Consider the following 20,330-nt stretch of genomic DNA (forward strand, 5'->3'; position numbering starts at 1 on the left):
CCTTCCAAGTGCTTCCGCCAAAACCGCACTTTCTGCATTCTGCAAAAAGCTTACACTGTATGTCCTACGCCTTCCCTATTCTACTTACGGAAAAAATGGAACTGCCGCTGCGTTCGTTCCATAAGTAGAATAGGGAAGGCGTAGGACATACAGCGTAAGCTTTTTGAAGAATACGAAAAGCGGAAGCACGTGCAAGGCAATCATTTGTGTTTATAAAGCATATACAGGTGTATTTTTTTTCGAAAATGACGGATCGTTTCGCTAGATAGGACCCTTATTCCTCGTCTGGTATCGTTTAAAGCCCTTTGAAGCTCCACTGAAACTGTAATTTTGACCTTCAACCAGCCAATTGAAGTCCACTATAAGGAGAATAATCCTGGAATGTTTTCATCAAAAACCTTAATTTCTTTTCGACTGAAGAAAGAAAGACATGGACATCTTGGGGGTGAGTAAATTATCAGGACAATTTTATTTGAAAGTGAACTAATCCTTTAACTACAAAAAACGTTTAATTGCGATTAATTAGGCATATTTTAATGTATTGACAGACCTAGTCTATTTTATTCAAACGTGCGGAAACAACAACATTTGTTATCGGGTTGTTGATGAAGGATCTGGCAACCCGACTCGGCTCTCGAGTCGGGGGTGGATCAGAATAATATAATCTCACTCCAGAGCCCCAAAAGGGCTGAACTTGCATTTAGAGAATGTGGCCCATGAATTTTAAGACTGTGAAAGTAGTGTCAGGCTATGGCATATAGTTAATCTCTATCTCAAACTCTAGTAAACATGTATGTGTGGATAACTCTCCTCGCGGGCTTGGCTCTTCTCCCCGCGCTGCTGAGAACTTTCTTCCCATATTTTTTCCAGGACTGCGTGTATATGTACAGAGCCCTTGGATTTGGGATACGACTAAACCTATACAAAATTAAAACTCCATTCTATAGTATTGTGGACTGTTTTTTGGAAGCAGTGAAGAAACACCCGCGGAAGGCGTTTATCCATTTCGAGGGGAAGACTTACTCTTATGAGGAGGTGGATAAGGAGAGTAACAAAGTCGCGGATGCGCTTCGCTCGGTGGCTGCGCTCAAAGAAGGGGACACGGTCGCGCTTTTTCTGGGGAACGAGCCCCGTTTCGTGTGGACCTGGCTCGGCCTGGCCAAGCTGGGCTGTCCTGCTGCACTCCTGAACTTCAATATCAGATCCAAATCACTCCTTCACTGCTTCTCCTGCTGCGGCGCGAACGTGCTTATAGCAGCTGCTGGTGAGATATATACAGTATACACTTGTCAGTAGAGTGCCTATACATGGATGTATAGTCTATATATACATATATAGTATAGATATACATGGCTACTATTACTATAGCAGTTGCGAGGCCTTGGCACTGATTCCCAGCCATTCTCTAAATGTTTACCTACTTTTGAGAAGTACTTTGCTTTCTTAAACATATAAAACAGAAGTTATGAATCAAATGTCTCGAACATTCACAGCATTTCCATGTTGAAAAAGAAGTGGATAATATGAGTTAAAAAATAAGCACATTCATCAGCATGAAGTAGTACTTGAGCCCTACTTAACTGGGTTAATAAGACAAAAGTTTGAGAAACACTGGAGGATTCAAGCTGTGCATGTGAAAACAGGCCAGCTTCTTTGGGAACAGATATTTGGAAGACTTATGCATGATTTTTAGTGTTAAAAGAGATTAAAATAGACAGACTGGCTCTGAATTATCGCAATCATGCTTGTGTTGAGTTTTTCACTGTTTCTTTCTCTTGCAGAGCTTTGTGATGCTGTTGAGGAGATATTGCCGGCACTGAAAGAAAAGGGGATAACCGTGTACCTCCTGTCGGATGAGTGCACTACCGACGGCATTCAGTGTATTGGTCAGGCGATCGCTAAGGCTTCAGACAAACCTCTGTCCCCGTCTCTCAGGTCCAATATCCATATCAGGAGTACAGCACTGTATATCTACACTTCTGGCACTACAGGTATCTGTCAAGGGTTATGTAATATTTATTGTTTTATTCAATTCAATAGCATACCAAATCAGACCGATACTGCTCATAAAAAATGCTAAAATTAGGTGAAATGCTATGTCACAGATATATGACTCTTTATGTGCTGTAAAAATGATATGCGTCCCTAAATAACACTGGTATTCTGGTCCATGGAGGTCTTCCTAAGGCAGCGTATGTGACCCATGAGAGGGTCTGGGCTTCGTCATTCATCCAGGGTGTTTGTGGAGTGACGTCTGAAGACATATTCTACATCAATCTGCCTCTGTATCACAGCGCTGGATTCCTCATCGGACTCGCTGGATCCATTGAAAGAGGTATAATGGATTATATGATATGCTGCATTATATATTTAGAAATGTTGGTCTGGTTTTATATTACAAATTCAAAATTTTTCCAGGTAACACTGTTGTTTTGCGGAGAAAGTTTTCCGCCTCTCAGTTCTGGGATGACTGCAGGAAATACAACATAACTGTGATGCAGTACATTGGTGAAACACTGCGCTACCTCTGCAATTCGCCAAAGGTAAAAACACGTGTATCGTGTATTATAAGTGTGAAGATATATTATTTCTCTGTTTTTAGGGGCTCTGTCAATTAGCTCTGTTCCAAAACCTACTTAGACTTGTGTTACAAAGGTCACATTACTGAGATTTCGGCCAAAGTTCGTGTGCAAAAAGTTCTATTGTCTGCTGTTGCTATTTTTCAGAGAAGAAAGTAGTATGTGCACATCCCTAAACAACTTAGAGCAGGTGCTCAGTCATCAGAAACACTTGAATGTCAAAAAACAAAAATCGGCACAGTGCCACTGACTGCTGCTCTCAAAATTTATTAAAAAGCCAACATTTCGACCAAAAAGGTCTTTGTCAAACGGTGAATAATCAAAAGCTGACAATTTCTTATCATTTTATCAACATGGTCAATCACACCTGATACAAATTATTAAACTAATAACCCAATCAACATGAGTAACAAATTCAATCAAATATATATTTTAAGCTCTGACCCTTTATTGAGTCAGTGTTGTAAAGATACTCCACGAATTGTCCATAAACGAGCCCCCAATATATGGCAAATGGTGGTGAGAGCTGACCAAAAGTAATCCCTTTTCAGTCCCCGAGGGCAATTATAGATGTGGACAATGTAATTTTACAACAAATTGTCACACTTTTAGTCATCCTCACTCAGGGAAACAGTTTAAGATTAAGGGAATAATTTCATGTAACACCAAAAATGTAATCTATATGATCAAATGTCCCTGTGGTTTGGCTTATATAGGTAAAATAAAGCATTGTTTAAAAATGCGTATAGCCGGAAAAAGAAGTAATATACGGTTGAAGGACCAAAAAAATCTCATTGCCGTGCATTTTGATGCTTTCAAATGTAATTTGTCGACTCTTCGCTAATTAGGCATTGAACAAATAAAAGTACCTAGAAGGGGTGGTGATATTAATAAAATCTTATTACAGAGGGAAGCTTTTTACATTTACACAATAAATACTCTCTCTCCAAAAGGTTTAAAGGTCCCGTTTTTCGTGTTTTTTTGAAGCTTTGATTGTGTTTATAGTGTGCAATATAACATGTGTTCATGTTTCGCGTGTAAAAAAACACAGTATTTTTCACATAATTTACTTATCTGTATACCGCTGTTTCCACTGTCATAAAAACGGGCTGATGACTTCCTTGTTCTATGAAGTCCCTCCTTCAGAAATACGTAACGAGTTCTGATTGTGCCAGCGGTTCCTGTGTTGTGATTCGACAGCAGCTTCTGCTCCATCTTTCAAGAATAATCTTTGTGCGAATCCGGCATTAAACTGATTGAGATTGAGGAAGCTGTCCTCAGCAAAATGTGCTGCACATAGTTTTACATGTGGATTATAATTTTCGGGAACCGACTTAAACATAAATTGTAACCATTGATCTCTAAGTACAGCGTCCCTGGGAAGGCCAAACAAAGGTGATTGGACTGCAGGATGAAAATAACAGCGTTTCGACGACATGGCGACAAACACACTCTACAAACGCAACTCTTGCTCTTCTCCGTGGGAGCGTTTGACTGAATGACTTGCTCGTTAAGTCCAACTATCTTTGAAATTGGCCCCCGAATTGCAAAGGCCTCCTCTGATTGTCTGTTGTCAATAGTGTAGAGGTGTATGAAGCACAGCTCACTCAGAATTCACTTTCAAACAAAGCCTTCAAATTAGTGATGTAACGGATCACAAAACTCACGGTTCGGATCATATTACGGTTTTCGAATCAAAGATCTCATCATTTTTCAGATCAGCAAAAAAATAAATACATACATAAAATACAAAGAAAAAAAAGAATGTAACTTTGTTTAACATTTAACTTAAAAAAAACACTTTAAAGGGATAGTTCACCCAAAAATTAAACACAAAGAAAGATATTTTGAAGAAAGTTTGTAACCAGGATGCTTTGGGGCACCATTGACTTCCATAGTAGGAAAAAAAAATACTATGAAAGTCAGTGGTGCCCCAAAACTGTTCAGTTTCCTACATTCTTCAAAATATCTTCCTTTGTGTTCAACAGAACAAAGAAATTTATACAGGTTTGGAACAACCTGAGGAGGAATAAATGATGACAGATCCCTATCCCTTAGACTATCCCTTTAAGTACTTGGATACCACAGCAAAAACTCCTAACTAATAAAGTTCAAACAAGTGAAAAGACAGTAAATATAAGAATTGGCTACATGAATTAAAATAGAGATAAATACTAGAACAGTTACAAATAAAGTTAGGTTTAAGAGTAGTATTCATGTACAGAAATGTAATAATATAAATATAATTGTAATTACACTGCATGCATAGTGTTCACTGTATAAATTAAATATACATTAATCATTGTTAAAATTGTTTGACAAATAATAACAGTTATTTTTAGGCTGCTGTCACTAAGTGGAACCAATGTACGATGCACGACGAATGCACGGGACCAATATGATGAAACATCCGATTTCTTTCTCTGTTTTAGGTTCACTTAAGACTTTATAACCTACCATATACAAGAATACTTGTCGAGACAGGGATTTTGAGATCATTTTGTTTGTATGTGTCCGTTCAAGCTCAAGGAGTCGCGAAACGGAGCTCGATTATGTGTTCGCGCGCCATCTGAAAGGCGCCTCTGTGAGCGCGCGTGCGCACAGAAAACAACGTACGGTTGCGAAATTCGCCTCTTCTTGCAGTTGAATTGTTTAAAAACGCTTGTGTTTTAAATTGGTAAGACTTACAAACACGTGCCAATAATCACTATTTAATGGCTAAATGCAGTTAATCCGCGAATCACATCAAATGCTTCAAATGCATATGACCAACTGGAACCTTTTGAACAATGATAATGTGACTGAACCAGAATGCATTGCCACCAAAACTCCTAGTTAAAGAGAAAACATAATTTAAACTATTATATTTTATACTGTTTTATTCAGTATTTGTGTAAACTCTGTATTTTAGAGTTTACACAATCATCGAATTTCCAGTCATCCAAGATGGTGGACAGAGATGAGGAAAATGATGATTATAAATATGTTTCATTTTATACTGAATAATACTGATAAAAACAAAAATACTAAAAGCAATGTTTTTCATATTCATTAAAGTATGTTCACATTAGCAAAATTTCACTTAAAATCACTAAAAAAGTCCATTGCCAATAGTGTAGCGGTGTATGAAGCACAGTTTCAAACCAAACAGCTTTCTGTTGGTCATAGCGGGGAATTCAAGTGACCAACTTGAACCCATAGTGAAATCTGCTGGCGAAATTCCAGATCGCATGGATTCCTATATTAAAATGACTGGATTTCACCTGCGAAAATTTGCTGAACACTGCTAACTGTGAACGGACTTGGCATCATGCTAACATGAAACACTCTAGGGGCCTCATTTATAAAATGTTGCTCAGAAACCGTCCTAAATTTGATCTTACAGTCATTTCTCCGGTGTGCGTACGTGTGATTCATAGAATGAACGTACACAAAGAAAACGAGCGTACGCCTCTCTTTCAGATGTGAAATCTATAAATCGCAAATGATCTTGAACTTGCGCGCAACTGAATGGTTTCAGTTCTCCACGTTTTAAACTACACTAAATTAATGTCATTTACATATAAAAGATCAACAGTCGTCATCCAAATCCTTAGTGAGCTGCAAGAATAGCTTAGATTTAAAAAAAAACCTGCAGTTATCTGACCAGGAAAAGTGCGTACGTCTGTTCAGACACTGACGTGGCTCTAAGCACTTTTCCACTCCAAAGACAGTTTTAATAAATATGAGCCTTGGCATGGATTTAAGCGTACACACACTCTAAAATGAGGCCCTAGGAATCAATTGCAGATGGAGTTTCCTACATTTACACTCATGAATTTGGCGGGAGCTTTTATCCACGGTGACTTGCACTGCATTCAAGGTACTTTATCAGTGCATTCTCTGGGAATTGAACTCATGACCTTGGTGTTGTTAGCATCATGCTCTACTCTTTGAGTGACAGGAAGGAACTTCCAGTGTATTAGAGCACTGTTTGTGTGTCCTGCCTATGTAAAGTGTTCCAATTCAGTCACTTATGAGGTTTTAAAGGTCCCGTTTTTCGTGGTTTTTTGAAGCTTTGATTGTGTTTATAGTGTGCAATATAACATGTGTTCATGTTTCGCGTGTAGAAAAACACAGTATTTTTCACATAATTTACTTATCTGTATACCGCTGTTTCCACTGTCATAAAAACGGGCTGATGACTTCCTTGTTCTATGAAGTCCCTCCTTCAGAAATACGTAACGAGTTCTGATTGTGCCAGCGGTTCCTGTGTTGTGATTCGACAGCAGTTTAGCGCATCTTGCCCGGAAAGGTCACGCCTCTTACCATAACGTGGAGATGCACGCGCTCAGTGTTATTGTAAACATGTCTTTAATTTTACCCTATCAATTTGAGCCGGAATCAGACCCGGTGATTGGACTGCGGGATAAAAATAACAGCGTTTCGACGACATGGCGACAAACACACTCTACAAACGCAACTCTTGTGTATTCCTGTGGGCGGAGGTTAGTCAAAAAACTGTTTTAGTGACGTCATTAAAGAAGGAAGTAGAGGGATGTAGTCCAAACTGGCCGTTCGATGTAGGCGACTTCTGTTAAATAAAATATCTCGCTTGGCATTGAACTTTGAGCTTTAAAATTTTACAGATTTTATTTATACTCTAACAACAACATTACACACTAACTAAAGTTTGAAACATGGGATCACGAAGAACGGGACCTTTAAGCCAGCAGAGGTGTAAAGAGTACCTGAAAACCATACTTGAGTAAAAGTACTGATACCTTACATCGAAAATGACTCCACTACAAGTTACAAGTAACCAATTCCAATACGACTCGAGTAAAAGTCTTAAAGTATCTGATTTTAACAGTACTTAAGTATTTTACTCATGCTGAATGAAGGCTCAGAGATGCACTAATCCTGAGAGACATGCCAGTGAAAATAAGAAACAATTCATTTTTAAGATGAGAAATCAAGTTTATTTTCTAAAATCAAAATAAAACTGAACACCTCAATGTTGCAATAAATCAAGGTCGACACAACAACCTTTTAAACATCTACAAACTCTCAAGTCTCAGTTAAGCTCAAGTGCACAAAAAAGGTCATATATAAACCAGTATCCTTCAAAACTGTCGTCAGTATAGCAGATAAATAAAACATTAAGTAAAATTAAGTAGTCAAAGTCTACTGTATGTGCTGGTTTGAGCCTCCTCACCAGCTGCAGTCATTTCCTCATCTAATAAATAAAACACCTGCGATCAGCAACTACCTGCTAATGCACTCACATTCACGTAAAGTATATCCTTGTTGACAAGTTTTGGGTGAGTAAAGGCAAAATGCACAAGATATATTACCTTCAATGCACTTAGATGGCGATATCACTTCTTTATATCAGAAACAAACTGCTGCAGAAAACGTTAGCTGCCATGAAAAATGTAATTTGTAATTGCGTAACTCATCACAAATGTAGTGAAGTAAAAGTACATTTACTTGCTCAAAAATGTAGTCAAGTAGAGAGTAAAAGTTGCCAATATCTTTGATACTCAGTAACACTACAAAGTAGCCAAAACGATACTTAAGTACAGAAACGAATTACATTTACTCAAGTACTTTACACCTCTGTAAGGCAGGAACACACCAAACCGACGGTCGGCAGTCGGGCAGTTTTTGTTCGTCGGCCGACTAAGTTTTCTCAGTGTGTTCCACACCGTCTGCTGAAGTTGGTCCTCGTTGGCTTTTTTCGGCCGATTTGACATGTTGAATCGGCGTCGGAGCTTGTTGGTCCATTCTGATTGGCTGTTCAGCTACTGCCACCTGCTGGTACAGAAAGGCATTTCATCTTACGCAGGCGCAGAATGGACGTGCTACTTGGCCGTCGGCTGTCGGTTTGGTGTGTCAAGCCAACTTTGGACCCAGACGTTGCCGACATGAGCCAACCCCGCAGTCTGCTTTCGTCACCACTAGTTCGTCGGCATCAGCTTGGTGTGTTCCTGCTTTTATGACCGTTAGCATCTTCCCTTAGTAGGTAACTCACTTGGTTTTGGACAGAGCTATTGTGTTGGAAAGCTTTGAGGCAGTGCTAAAATAAAACCACAAACTAGGTTGTTTTTTCTACTTCGAGATGTTTTCGCTTTGCAGAAAGACAATGACCGAGACCACAAGGTGAAGATCGCCATTGGTAATGGTGTACGAGCAGACGTCTGGAAGGAGTTCCTGAACCGTTTCGGACGTATTCATGTCCGGGAGCTCTATGCTGCCACAGAGGGAAATGTCGGTTTCATCAATTACACCGATAAAGTCGGAGTGGTCGGTCGTATCAATATTGTCAGCAAGGTAAGAGTGATGACACATATCTCTTAGCATCGACAAAGGCTTCTTGATCAGCTTGATTGCCATTGTTTTCCACAGATGTTTTTCCCCTTTGCCCTCATCAAGTTTGACATTGAGAAAGAAGAACCTGTGAGGAACGCTGAGGGTCTGTGTATCCCAGCCGGAAGAGGTAGGTCAGGTGCTATAGTTTTTGTGGTAGAATTCATTTTATTGCCATGTGGCATCAGTAAAGATAGTACAATGTGTTTGTTTAGTCTAGTATTTCAGCTTTTGAGACTTCCATTGACCTTTTGTTAGGAACAACGTTGTCATAAAAGTTAATGTTTAACATGTTACATGTGCATCTTTAACTCTGCAGTTGTTGATATTACATGTTTCATAGATGAGGTGGGCCTTCTGGTCGGGAAAATCACGAAACACACCCCATTTGTCGGCTACGCTGGGAACAAGCAGCAGACTGAGAAGAAGAGACTCAGTAATGTATTTGTGAAAGGAGATCTGTATTTCAACAGTGGAGATCTGCTGAGGATCGACCATGAAAACTTTGTGTACTTTCAGGATCGAGTTGGAGACACGTTCAGGTAGCTGAGCTTCAGTTGAAGCATCAACATTTGCACACTTCTTGGGGTTTCGAGCATTGCCTTAACATTTGTCATTGCAGGTGGAAAGGCGAGAATGTGGCTACAACTGAGGTGGCAGATATTCTCACAATGGTGGACTGCATTGAGGAGGCCAATGTGTATGGAGTCAAAGTTGAAGGTAAATGTTATCATTTGCATATAACCTAGAGCTGCATGATTAATCGTAAAAAGATTGCAATCTCAATCCAAACACCCATGTTATCTTATTTTGTTAAAGGTCCCGTTCTTCGTGATCCCATGTTTCAAACTTTAGTTAGTGTGTAATGTTGTTGTTAGAGTATAAATAAAATCTGTAAAATTTTAAAGCTCAAAGTTCAATGCCAAGCGAGATATTTTATTTAACAGAAGTCGCCTACATCGAACGGCCAGTTTGGACTACATCCCTCTACTTCCTTCTTTAATGACGTCACTAAAACAGTTTTTTGACTAACCTCCGCCCACAGGAATACACAAGAGTTGCGTTTGTAGAGTGTGTTTGTCGCCATGTCGTCGAAACGCTGTTATTTTCATCCCGCAGTCCAATCACCGGGTCTGATTCTGGCTCAAATTGATAGGGTAAAATTAAAGACATGTTTACAATAACACTGAGCGCGTGCATCTCCACGTTACGGTAAGAGGCGTGACCTTTCCGGGCAAGATGCGCTAAACTGCTGTCGAATCACAACACAGGAACCGCTGGCACAATCAGAACTTGTTACGTATTTCTGAAGGAGGGACTTCATAGAACAAAGAAGTCATCAGCCCGTTTTTATGACAGTGGAAACAGCGGTATACAGATAAGTAAATTATGTGAAAAATACTGTGTTTTTTTACACGCGAAACATGAACACATGTTATATTGCACACTATAAACACAATCAAAGCTTCAAAAAACCACGAAAAACGGGACCTTTAAAGGATTAGTCCACTTTCAAATAAAATTTTCCTGATAATTTACTCATCCCCATGTCATCCAAGATGTTCATGTCTTTCTTTCTTCAGTCGAAAAGAAATGAAGGTTTTTGATGGAAACATTCCAGGATTATTCTCCTTATAGTGGACTTCAATGGCCTCCAGACGGCTGAAGGTCAAAATTACAGTTTCAGTGCAGCTTCAAAGGCTTTAAACAATACCAGACGAGGAATAAGGGTCTTATCTAGCGAAACGATCTGTCATTTTCGAAAAAAATACAACTGTAAATGCTTTATAAACACAAATGATTGCCTTGCACGTGCTTCCACTTTCCGTATTCTTCAAAAAGCTTCCGCTGTATGTCCTACGCCTTCCCTATTCAACTTACGGAAACAAACGCGGCGGCAGTTTCGTTTTTTTTTTTCGTAAGTAGAATAGGGAAGGCGAAGGACATAGAGCGTAAGCTGACATGGGGGTGAGTAAATTATCAGGAAATTTTATTTGAAATTGGACTAATCCTTAATGACAATGATTCGCCAGTGTCTATAAAACCTTTGACAAAATCACACCAGAACATTAAAATCTGTTTAAATGAGCCAGAGAGAGCAGTTTTGAACTACACAGTAGTTTTTTCTGTGTTACAAATATTCAAATTATCACAGAAGTATTGAGACAAAGGTTTACATTTTGGATATAAACACTGATGTCCACCTTTTGAAACTAACTTGGTGCTTCAAATAACAGTTGTATCAATTACTTCTTAGGCCACTAGGTCCTGACAAGTTACTGTTAAAAAATGTATTTCTCATTGATTCGTTCAAAAACACTGATTCTTCCAGTAATGAAACAAGTATTAAAGGGTTAGTTCACCCAAAAATGAAATTTCTGTCATTAAAGGGTTACTTCAGGATTTAGCATTAAGCTTTGTATTAGTAGAATACCACTAGTATTTTCGAATTACCGTGCTTTCCCCCATTCATATCAGCCCGAGATGAGAGATTTATGCATTTTTATTCTGTAAAAAAAGCCTCCGTCATTTTGTGTCATCGGAGGCTTTTTTGGCCAGAGGCTTAAAACTACAGCCAGTAATAGCAGGTAGTTCCGCATTTCACCACGCCCATACATATGCGCGTTTGAGGTTACTCACGGACATAGATCAAAGATTTTATCAAAAGTGGGTGTCAATTATATTTTTAAGCTTACAGTAATTAACTTTATTTTGTCTGCACTACATCATTGGTTCATCTCGCAAATTTATCGGTCTCTGCAGTCATCTCAACCAATACAGCAACAGGCTTTTGTGGTAACGTTAGCATAAATAGATAAATAGACTAACTCAGTTTTACAGAACAGTGGCTTTACTTTGATAACAGTCAACTTATATGCAACTTATATGTGATTGTCTATCTAACGTTACTTTGCTAAGTTTGCAGTTTTACTGCTACCTTCAACACTACATATAGGCTACTGTGTTATCAGTCTAGTATCAGCGAGTCTTAACGTTACCTCTAGGGGAATACGCTTAGTACCAGATGCCCAGGCTGTTCGTCCTCTAGGAAAGTGAATATCGATGGTATCGCGATGTCCTTCAGAATGGTTCTCTTCATTGCAAGGATATTTGGTTCGTAGTCCTCATGCTTGAAATGGAGACTACATATTCTGCGTTTTTTTAGGTTTTCTATAACGGTGTCATCTCCAAACTTCGGGTGTTTGATGGCCCGCAGCCACTGTTTACATCGCTCCAAATCTGTAACTTAATCGGAAAATGATGGAAACTTACTTGTCCTTTCCTGGTTTTGGGTGTACATCCAGGTACAAAGCAATTTAGCACCATTTCGCTGTAAATGTATGAACTAACTCACGATTTATAGAATTAATATGTAACAAAGCAAGCCTAGTTGTTTGAATTTTCCTGGTAATGCCGCCTGTAACCGATAGGCGTGGTTTGGGCGTGGCCTCGCAAGGGCAGCAAAACAAGTGCATTCTGGGAATTGTTGTCTTTCATCCACATTAGTCAAAATACATTTTCTGCCTTTTCTCAGTCTAGAAAGCTCCAAATTCAAAAATAATTTCACATTTCTACTACATAAATGACCAATTTTAAATACACATTCATCTTTCCAGGGGTGAAGTACCCCTTTAATTACTCACCCTCATGTTGTTCCAAACCCATAAGACCTTTGTTAATCTTCAGAGCAGTTGAATAACAAGAGTTCAGTACATGGAAATAACATACAGTGAGTTTCAAACTCCATTGTTTCCTCCTTCTTATATAAATCTCATTTGTTTAAACGACCTCCGAAGAACAGGCGAATCTCAACATAACACTGACTGTTACGTAACAGTCGGGATCATTAATATGTACGCCCCCAATATTTGAATATGCCAGCCCATGTTCAAGGCATTAGACAAGGGCAGCCAGTATTAACGTCTGGATCTGTGCACAGCTGAATCATCAGACTAGGTAAGCAAGCAAGAACAATAGCGAAAAATGGCAGATGGAGCAATAATAACTGACATGATCCATGATAACATGATATTTTTAGTGATATTTGTGAATTGTCTTTCTAAATGTTTCGTTAGCATGTTGCTAATGTACTGTTAAATGTGGTTAAAGTTACCATCGTTTCTTACTGTATTCACGGAGACAAAAGCCGTTGCTATTTTCATTTTTAAACACTTGCAGTCTGTATAATTCATAAACAACTTCATTCTTTATAAATCTCTCCAACAGTGTAGCATTAGCCATTAGCCACAGAGCACAGCCTCAAACTCATTCAGAATCAAACGTAAACATCCAAATAAATACTTTACTCACATGATCCGACGCATGCATGCAGTATGCATGACGAACATCTTGTAAAGATCCATTTGAGGGTTATATTAGCTGTGTGAACTTTGTAAATGCACTGTATTATAGTCGAGAGCTTGGGGGGCAGGGAGCGCAAGCATTTAAAGGGGCCGCGCAGCCTGAATCGGTGCATAGTTAATGAAGCCCCAAAATAGGCAGTTAAAAAAATTAATTTAAAAAAATCTATGGGGTATTTTGAGCTTATACTTCACAGACACATTCAGGGGACACCTTAGACTTATATTACATCTTGTAAAAACTGGTTCTAGGGCACCTTTAATATTTTGTCAGAAACTCTAGTAAATTGTGTTTTGTTTAGTTGTAGCCTATATTCAGAATCGTGGGATAATCATGATAAAAAATTTGTGATTCTCATTTTATCCAGAATTGTGCAGCTCTAATATAACCATGATTTGAAATGAAAAGGGTTAAGCATTGAATGGATTTCATGATGCTTAATTCCATTGATGTTAGTTGAGTGATTATCATTGGTGATGGTGTCAAGTGATGATGAGTCATTAGATTCCTAACAATTCAAATCTATCGTATCTTCAGGCCATGAAGGAAGGATTGGAATGGCAGCTGTGAAACTGAAAGAAGGTAAAGAGTTTGACTGCGTCACCACTTGCAGTGTTTTGGCGAACTATCTTCCAGTGTACGCCAGACCTCGATTCATCCGAATTCAGGTACAGCATCTCACCTATATACAGTATATCCCCACGGATCTTGCTAGTAGACGCCGTCCTCTCCAGTCTCAGCTTCACACTGTGATACTCAGCAAAGGCAAATTTATCTTTCAGAATTCCTTGGAAATCACAGGAACTTTCAAGATGAAAAAAGTGAAGTTGGTGGAGGAAGGCTTTGACCCAACCTTAATACAAGATCCTCTCTACTTCCTGGATCTGACGCAAAAGAAATACATTCCACTCTCTCAGGAAATTTATAACTCGATCATGTCGCACAACATTAAACTGTAATAATAACCATAAAATAAGCTAACGGTACCATTTTGAAATCTACTAACCAGTAGTTGCCCACTAATCTCAGGGAAAACAAGTGATTACGGTGAATGATTTTAACCTTTACAGACCAGTACAGTCAACTGTTTTACATTAGTTTACTTTATAAAATGCATAAATGTGCCTTATCACTTAACCTTGTTAATAATGTACATTTATAATTGTCTGCTAACTTGTAATAAAAGTTAATTAGAATCTAATAAGATTGTGTTACACTAAATATGCACAAATTTAACTCTCAAGTCAGCGATTCTCAACTGGGTCATGAATGCTAGAGAAAAATGTGAAATGCAACTTGTATAATTGTGCATAGAGTAGCAAAATAGAGTACAATGGTCAGGTTGCGGAAATAAAAAATTTAAATTATTAGTAAAAAAAAAAAAAAAAAAAAAAATGTCTCCATTGGAAAGTTGATTTTGAATGATAACTTCTGAACATTTAAAGACATATACTGTGAGCTACAAGTTGTTAATTGATGGTATTTGCTTCTGTTGAAGACGTCTGCCCATATTATTTCAGCTTATAACAGAAAATAACAGCAGAATTTGTGGTGAAAAACTACATTACCCATTAGAAAATTCCACCAATCAGAGTTGAAACAAGCAATTAGTCTCATTAGCTCTGCCCACTCCCATGAAGGACTGCGATTTACGTAATAGTCTCTCTCTACGCTCTCAAATACTTAAGTTTATACATATGCATAATTTGCAATAAACTTGAAATTAGAGATGCACCGATACTAAATTTCTCCACCAATACCGGTAGCCGATTATTCAGAGTGATATCTGACGATACCAATACTTTGGGGGTTCTGCCTTTTATACCTTCTTTTAAATGAATGATAATTTCATTATAATTAATCATTATATTTTTAATTGTTAGAAAAAGTTTATTTTCTCCATTTCATCAACTTGTTTCAGAGTAACTGGTATCAGTTATAAACAAACATTACTAAAACATTAAATTAATATTAACACACATTAACTAAATTCTGAAGTTTAAATTAATATTTCTAACTTTCTGAATGTTATTAATTCATATAATTACTATTAAAATTGAACATCAAACTGGTTTCTTAGCATTTTCTTTACACAAAGCCCAAATGCAGTGCATTTTCCTGCCCTCTTTTGATTGACAGGATCCCACAGCCGTTTTTAACCCTTAAATGCATACCTCGGGTCTTTAGTGACCCGGGACGTCATTCACTACCCTCCTCCTCGTTCATTTTTTAAAGTTAGACATCAACCTTCTTGGTATTCCTCAATCAATTCATTATAAAGAATATAACAAGAAAAAAATCATAAAATTATAAAAGAATGCCTATTTTTGTATTCATTTTTTGTAAAAATTGTATAGGGTCGCAAACGACCCGAGGTGTGTATGAGTGTATGTATATTTTTTCTGCACGACAATAATTGAATCTTAGATGACGGAATAAGTGCAATTCACCTTTATTCCACAAGGTGGCAATGTCTGATACACAATGCTGAAGTGACGACTCATTTAGACAGAAAACAAAATAAGAAAAACATGAAATGGCTCAGTGATTTACTGCAGAGCAAGTACTAAATGCAATAAAATATGACTAACTGTTACAAGACGAATCTGGTGAAGCTGTTAGCGATCAAAATATTGATTTTGAAGATGTTGAAAATTATATAGCTTTGAGAATACGTTTTGAGATCGCGAATGGGCTCATATTCGTGACCTCAAACATAAAACTAGCCCATTATTTGCTGAATTTACTGGGAAATGAGCTCTGACGAGGACAGTGGTGATGGCATAAAACATCTGCTCAAACTGAGCCCTTTCAAGCTCCAAAAGGTAACAAAATACGATTTATTTTATTCTTCTGTAATTGTTCCTCTAATATCAGAGGAGTTTTATATTATCGCGACAGGTAGAGATCCTTCCGTGTTAGATATAGATCCGGGTCGATAAAGACCCGAATATGTAAGAATGATTGGCAAAACAGTCATGCATTTAAGGGTTAAATTATCGGCCGATAGTGTGAAAATTTGCTTTTAATCGGCCGATACCGATTATTGGCTGATATATCGGTGCATCTCTATTTGAAATATATTGTTTATTTATATTATCATGGGATTGTAGTTCTTTTCCTCACTTAAGCGGTTAAAGGGTTAGTTCACCCAAAACTGAAAAGGTTCGGAACGTGAAAGTCATGTGATTTCAGTAAACAAGGCTTCGTTACGTCATTAGTGTTTCGAAATTTCAGTGGTTCACGTGACTTTGGCAATTTGATTCATGCTCCAAACCACTGATTCGAAACAAAAGATTCGTAAAGCTTCATGAAGCAGTGTTTTGAAGTCGCCCATCACTAGATATTGTTGAATAAAGTCATTATTTGGGGTTTTTTTGGAGCACAAAAAGTATTCTCGCCGCTTCATAACATTAAAGGGATAGTTCACCCAAAAATGAAAATTTGACGTTTATCCGTTTACCCCCAGGGCATCCAAGATGCACACAAATGATGATTTTTAACTCCAACCGTTGCCGTCTGTCAGCCGTATAATGCATGTCAATGGTAACAAAGTCTATGAGAGTAAAAAAACATGCACAGACAAATCCAAATTACCCCTGCGGCTCGTGACGACACATTGATGTCCTAAGACACAAAACGATCGGTTTGCGCGAGAAACCGAACAGCAAGATCATTTCCTTTTTCAGTGCCCAGAAAGCTACTAAAGATGTATTTAAACAGTTCATGTGACTACAGTGCTTCAACCTTAATGTTATGAAGCGATGAGAATACTTTTTGTGTGCCAAAAAAACAAAATAATGACTTTATTCAACAATATTTAGTGATGTGCGATTTCAAAACACTGCTTCATGAAGCTACGAAACTTTTGTTTTTCCGAATCAGTGGTTTAGAGTGCCAAAATCACATGATTTCAGTAAACGAGGCTTCGTTACGTCATAAGTGTTTGGAGGCTGTGACTTTCCATAGTTCACGTGACTTTGGCAGTTTGATACGTGCTCTGAACCACTGAATTGAAACAAAAGATTTGTAAAGCTTCAAAGCTCTAATGACATTTTTATTTACTTCAGTACAATAATTGTGGTTCCGAGTTTCCACTTGCTGTCCAATGTAAAAAGCAGCAGTTGAGTCACTACTTTATGGGTTGAAAATTCATTCTGCTGACCCAATGGCTTTTAAGAAAGCAGGCTGCTGGTTTTCTCAGTGGTCTCAAGTCAGCCGGTTAATAGTTTGCCTCTAATCAGCTGCAGTATCTGTTTTAAGTAGGTGAAAGGGCAAGTGCACTAAATTCATGACCTCTCTTCCCATCAACCTCTGAGCTCAAAAATAAACATTTCTAAACACCACAAACCCAAATGAACCTGTTTCCTTCTGTACCCAATACAGGGGTCATTAACATCTTTCACAATCCTAAAAATTTACCCAACACCACATTAGATCACGAGTCACAATTTTTTACTTTAAAAATGAATTTATTAATACAGTTGTATACTTAGAAATGTGCTGCAAAGAAAACAAGAGAAAAAAAAAAAAAAAAAAAAGAATGTCGCCACACAAAGAGAAGAAACTAAACCCGGGATGAAGCTGCGTCGTCATATCAAAACAAAGTCGTACTGATGTGCCTTAATAAACTGTCTATTAGTAGAAAAATACATTTCAGGGCACACAATACAGCATCCAGTATCACAAATAAAGTCAGGGTCCGCCCACCAAAGCAGACCCTTCTGAAGAAGTACAGAGTTGTTAAATTATTTCAACCGAGCACTTTTCTAGTTTGTAAATAATAAAAATGTATCTGTAACTGTTAAAAATGCCATTACGTAGTGTTTGTATATATGTCGTTGGTATAAAAGATAACGTCCTTTTTCGTTGCATTTACTATTTCATTTTTTCTTTTATTCCATTAAATTTTCTCCGTACTGCTAAGTTAAATTCCAAGGCTCAGAAGTATAACCGGAATACAAACATAACCAATGTTATAGTTTTCCTCTTTTTTTTTTTTTTTTTTTTTAAGAAACTTTTTTTTTTCCATGTTACATTTTTATACAAAATAACAAAGATGTACAAAAGGTCATTTACAGCGAACCAAGGCCATATGCTAGCACAATATATACAGCTGTAATTGAAACATATCCTAGTGTTCTGGTATATTCTTTGACTTCATATGCATAGCAGTGAAAAAGCAGACCTGTTGATCAGACTTCATTATTGGTGTGCTAAATATCCCACTTCATTACGGCGTGAGAGTCTCGTATCCTTCGTAACTTCCTCCTGTAACAGAAAATCGACGTTTGCTAGTCTTTCGGGTCAAAGTAACAACAAAAAATGCAGATAAGGCATCACTGCTTGCAGTGTATGATGGGTAGGTTTGTGTACTCAACTTAGTAGCAGGCGTTTGGACCTGAGTCATAGCACATGCATAGATCTCTAGACAGCAGGAGTTTCGGAAAACCACAGTCAATGTTTATCTACGGTAAAACATCGCTAGAAAAGATCGGTTCAAAACGTAGAGAGAGAAAGAGCCCATTTTTTTTTTGTTTCGTTTCTGTTTTTTAGCCAGAGAGGGAAGTCCATGAGCAGATGAGTGCAACAGTCACATTCCTTCACTTCAAAAAGTCTCAATTGTTCTTCATTTTCTCGAAACCGACATGCTTTCCCGATCCGTGACAATCCGTTACAGCGTTCCACGATGACCTCGCAAACAAAAAAGCTCTACATACATCAGCTTTTCTGTTTCTGTTCGGGAGCACAATAGTAGGATTCACTTGTATTACGTAAAACTAATGAATTTTTCCATCTATTTTTTTCCAGTTCCGTTCAAGACTTTTCTAACAATTTGGAGAAAAAGAGGCTACAAATGTCAAAAAGGGATTTTTCCGACTGTCTGTGGCACAGGTCATGCATTCCATTAGATTTCTTCATTAATTTATTTATTCAGTTATTTTTTGCAAGTCTTCAAGCACCAAAAGGTAAAGAAAAAGGCAAAACCAAACTTAAAAAAGGGAGGAAAAACCAAAGGAAATAGGATAAAGAGCGCTCCGTAGCAACTGTGCCGTCTGCGACATCTTCCGAGATGTTTTTGGGAACGATGCTTCAGCCCATCAAAGGAAAGTGGAAAGAATTAATACTTCATAAAGTGGTGCAAATCCCTCCTCCTGAGCAGAGGAACTGGGAGAAGGGTCCATGCGCTCACGCTCAGTAACAGACCAGCTGTTGCTCTCTTCAGAAGTGGTCGATCAGCACGGACACGCAGTTGGCGCCCACCAGGTAATTGGGGTCTCCTGGTAGACACTTGTTTTGCCAGCATTTGGGGTCACCTGTGGATATATTCACAGGAGAAACATCATGAGGAATGCTGTGTAGACAACATAATTACCTGAAGTTTCAGATGATTTTGAATTGAATTGTGATTTTTCGGATAAAAATTGCAATCTAAAAAAGAAAATATGTAAAAAGGTTTCAGCTTTGCTGTGCTTGTTCACAATTTGACCCAAAATGTTATCATATAAAATATAGTACATATACAATAAGGTTCATTTTTCAACATTAGTTCACTACATTAGTTAACTTGAGCTAAGAATGAACAATACTTTTAATTTTTGACATTTACTTATATTTGTTATCTGTTAATATTACTTAATGCACCTCACATAACATTAACTTAATGAACAGTTGTATTTTTATTAAATAAAGATTAATATATATTGTGACAAATGTATTGCATATTGTTAGTTGATGCATTCAAGTGTTAGTTCACCCAGAAATGAAAAAGCTTTCAAAGCTTTACGAATCTTTTGTTTCGAATCAGTGGTTCGGAACATGGATCAAACTGCCAAAGTCACGTGATCCATTGAAATTTCTAAACGTTTCGAAACACTTATGACATAACGAAGCCTCGTTTACTGAAATCACGTGACTGGCAGTTTGATTAACGCTCCAAACCACTGATTTGAAACAAAAGCTTTGAAGCTTTATGTGTTTGAATAAAGTCGTTATTTAGTATTTTTGGCACAAAATTGTTTCTTGTCGCTTCATAAC

The 20,330-nt window shown here is 37.8% G+C and overlaps 2 protein-coding genes across 8 annotated transcripts in view; one reads left to right on the forward strand and one right to left on the reverse strand.

Moving 5' to 3' along the window:
* Nucleotides 1-663: 663 nt before the first annotated feature.
* zgc:101540 (hsFATP2a_ACSVL_like domain-containing protein) lies at nucleotides 664-14,493 on the forward strand. Its single transcript, XM_048158890.1, has 10 exons — nucleotides 664-1,264; nucleotides 1,782-1,991; nucleotides 2,177-2,335; nucleotides 2,419-2,543; nucleotides 8,700-8,894; nucleotides 8,970-9,060; nucleotides 9,274-9,472; nucleotides 9,553-9,650; nucleotides 13,830-13,960; nucleotides 14,075-14,493. Exons 1-10 carry the CDS (start codon nucleotides 790-792, stop codon nucleotides 14,249-14,251), a joined length of 1,860 nt encoding a protein of 619 aa, XP_048014847.1. The 5' UTR covers nucleotides 664-789; the 3' UTR covers nucleotides 14,252-14,493.
* A 2,871-nt stretch (nucleotides 14,494-17,364) lies between these two features.
* The window catches only part of tjp1b (tight junction protein 1b), a 172,454-nt gene continuing 169,488 nt past the window's right edge, over nucleotides 17,365-20,330 (reverse strand). For all 7 annotated transcript variants that reach the window (XM_048159234.1, XM_048159233.1, XM_048159236.1 and 4 more), the window contains one exon: nucleotides 17,365-19,609. In XM_048159234.1, coding sequence (XP_048015191.1) covers nucleotides 19,515-19,609 — 95 coding nt within the window. In that variant the 3' untranslated portion in view covers nucleotides 17,365-19,514. The remainder of the gene's footprint in view (nucleotides 19,610-20,330) is intronic.

This window comes from Megalobrama amblycephala, linkage group LG15 (genome assembly GCF_018812025.1).
Source record: "Megalobrama amblycephala isolate DHTTF-2021 linkage group LG15, ASM1881202v1, whole genome shotgun sequence".
NCBI classification, from domain to species: Eukaryota; Metazoa; Chordata; class Actinopteri; order Cypriniformes; family Xenocyprididae; genus Megalobrama; species Megalobrama amblycephala.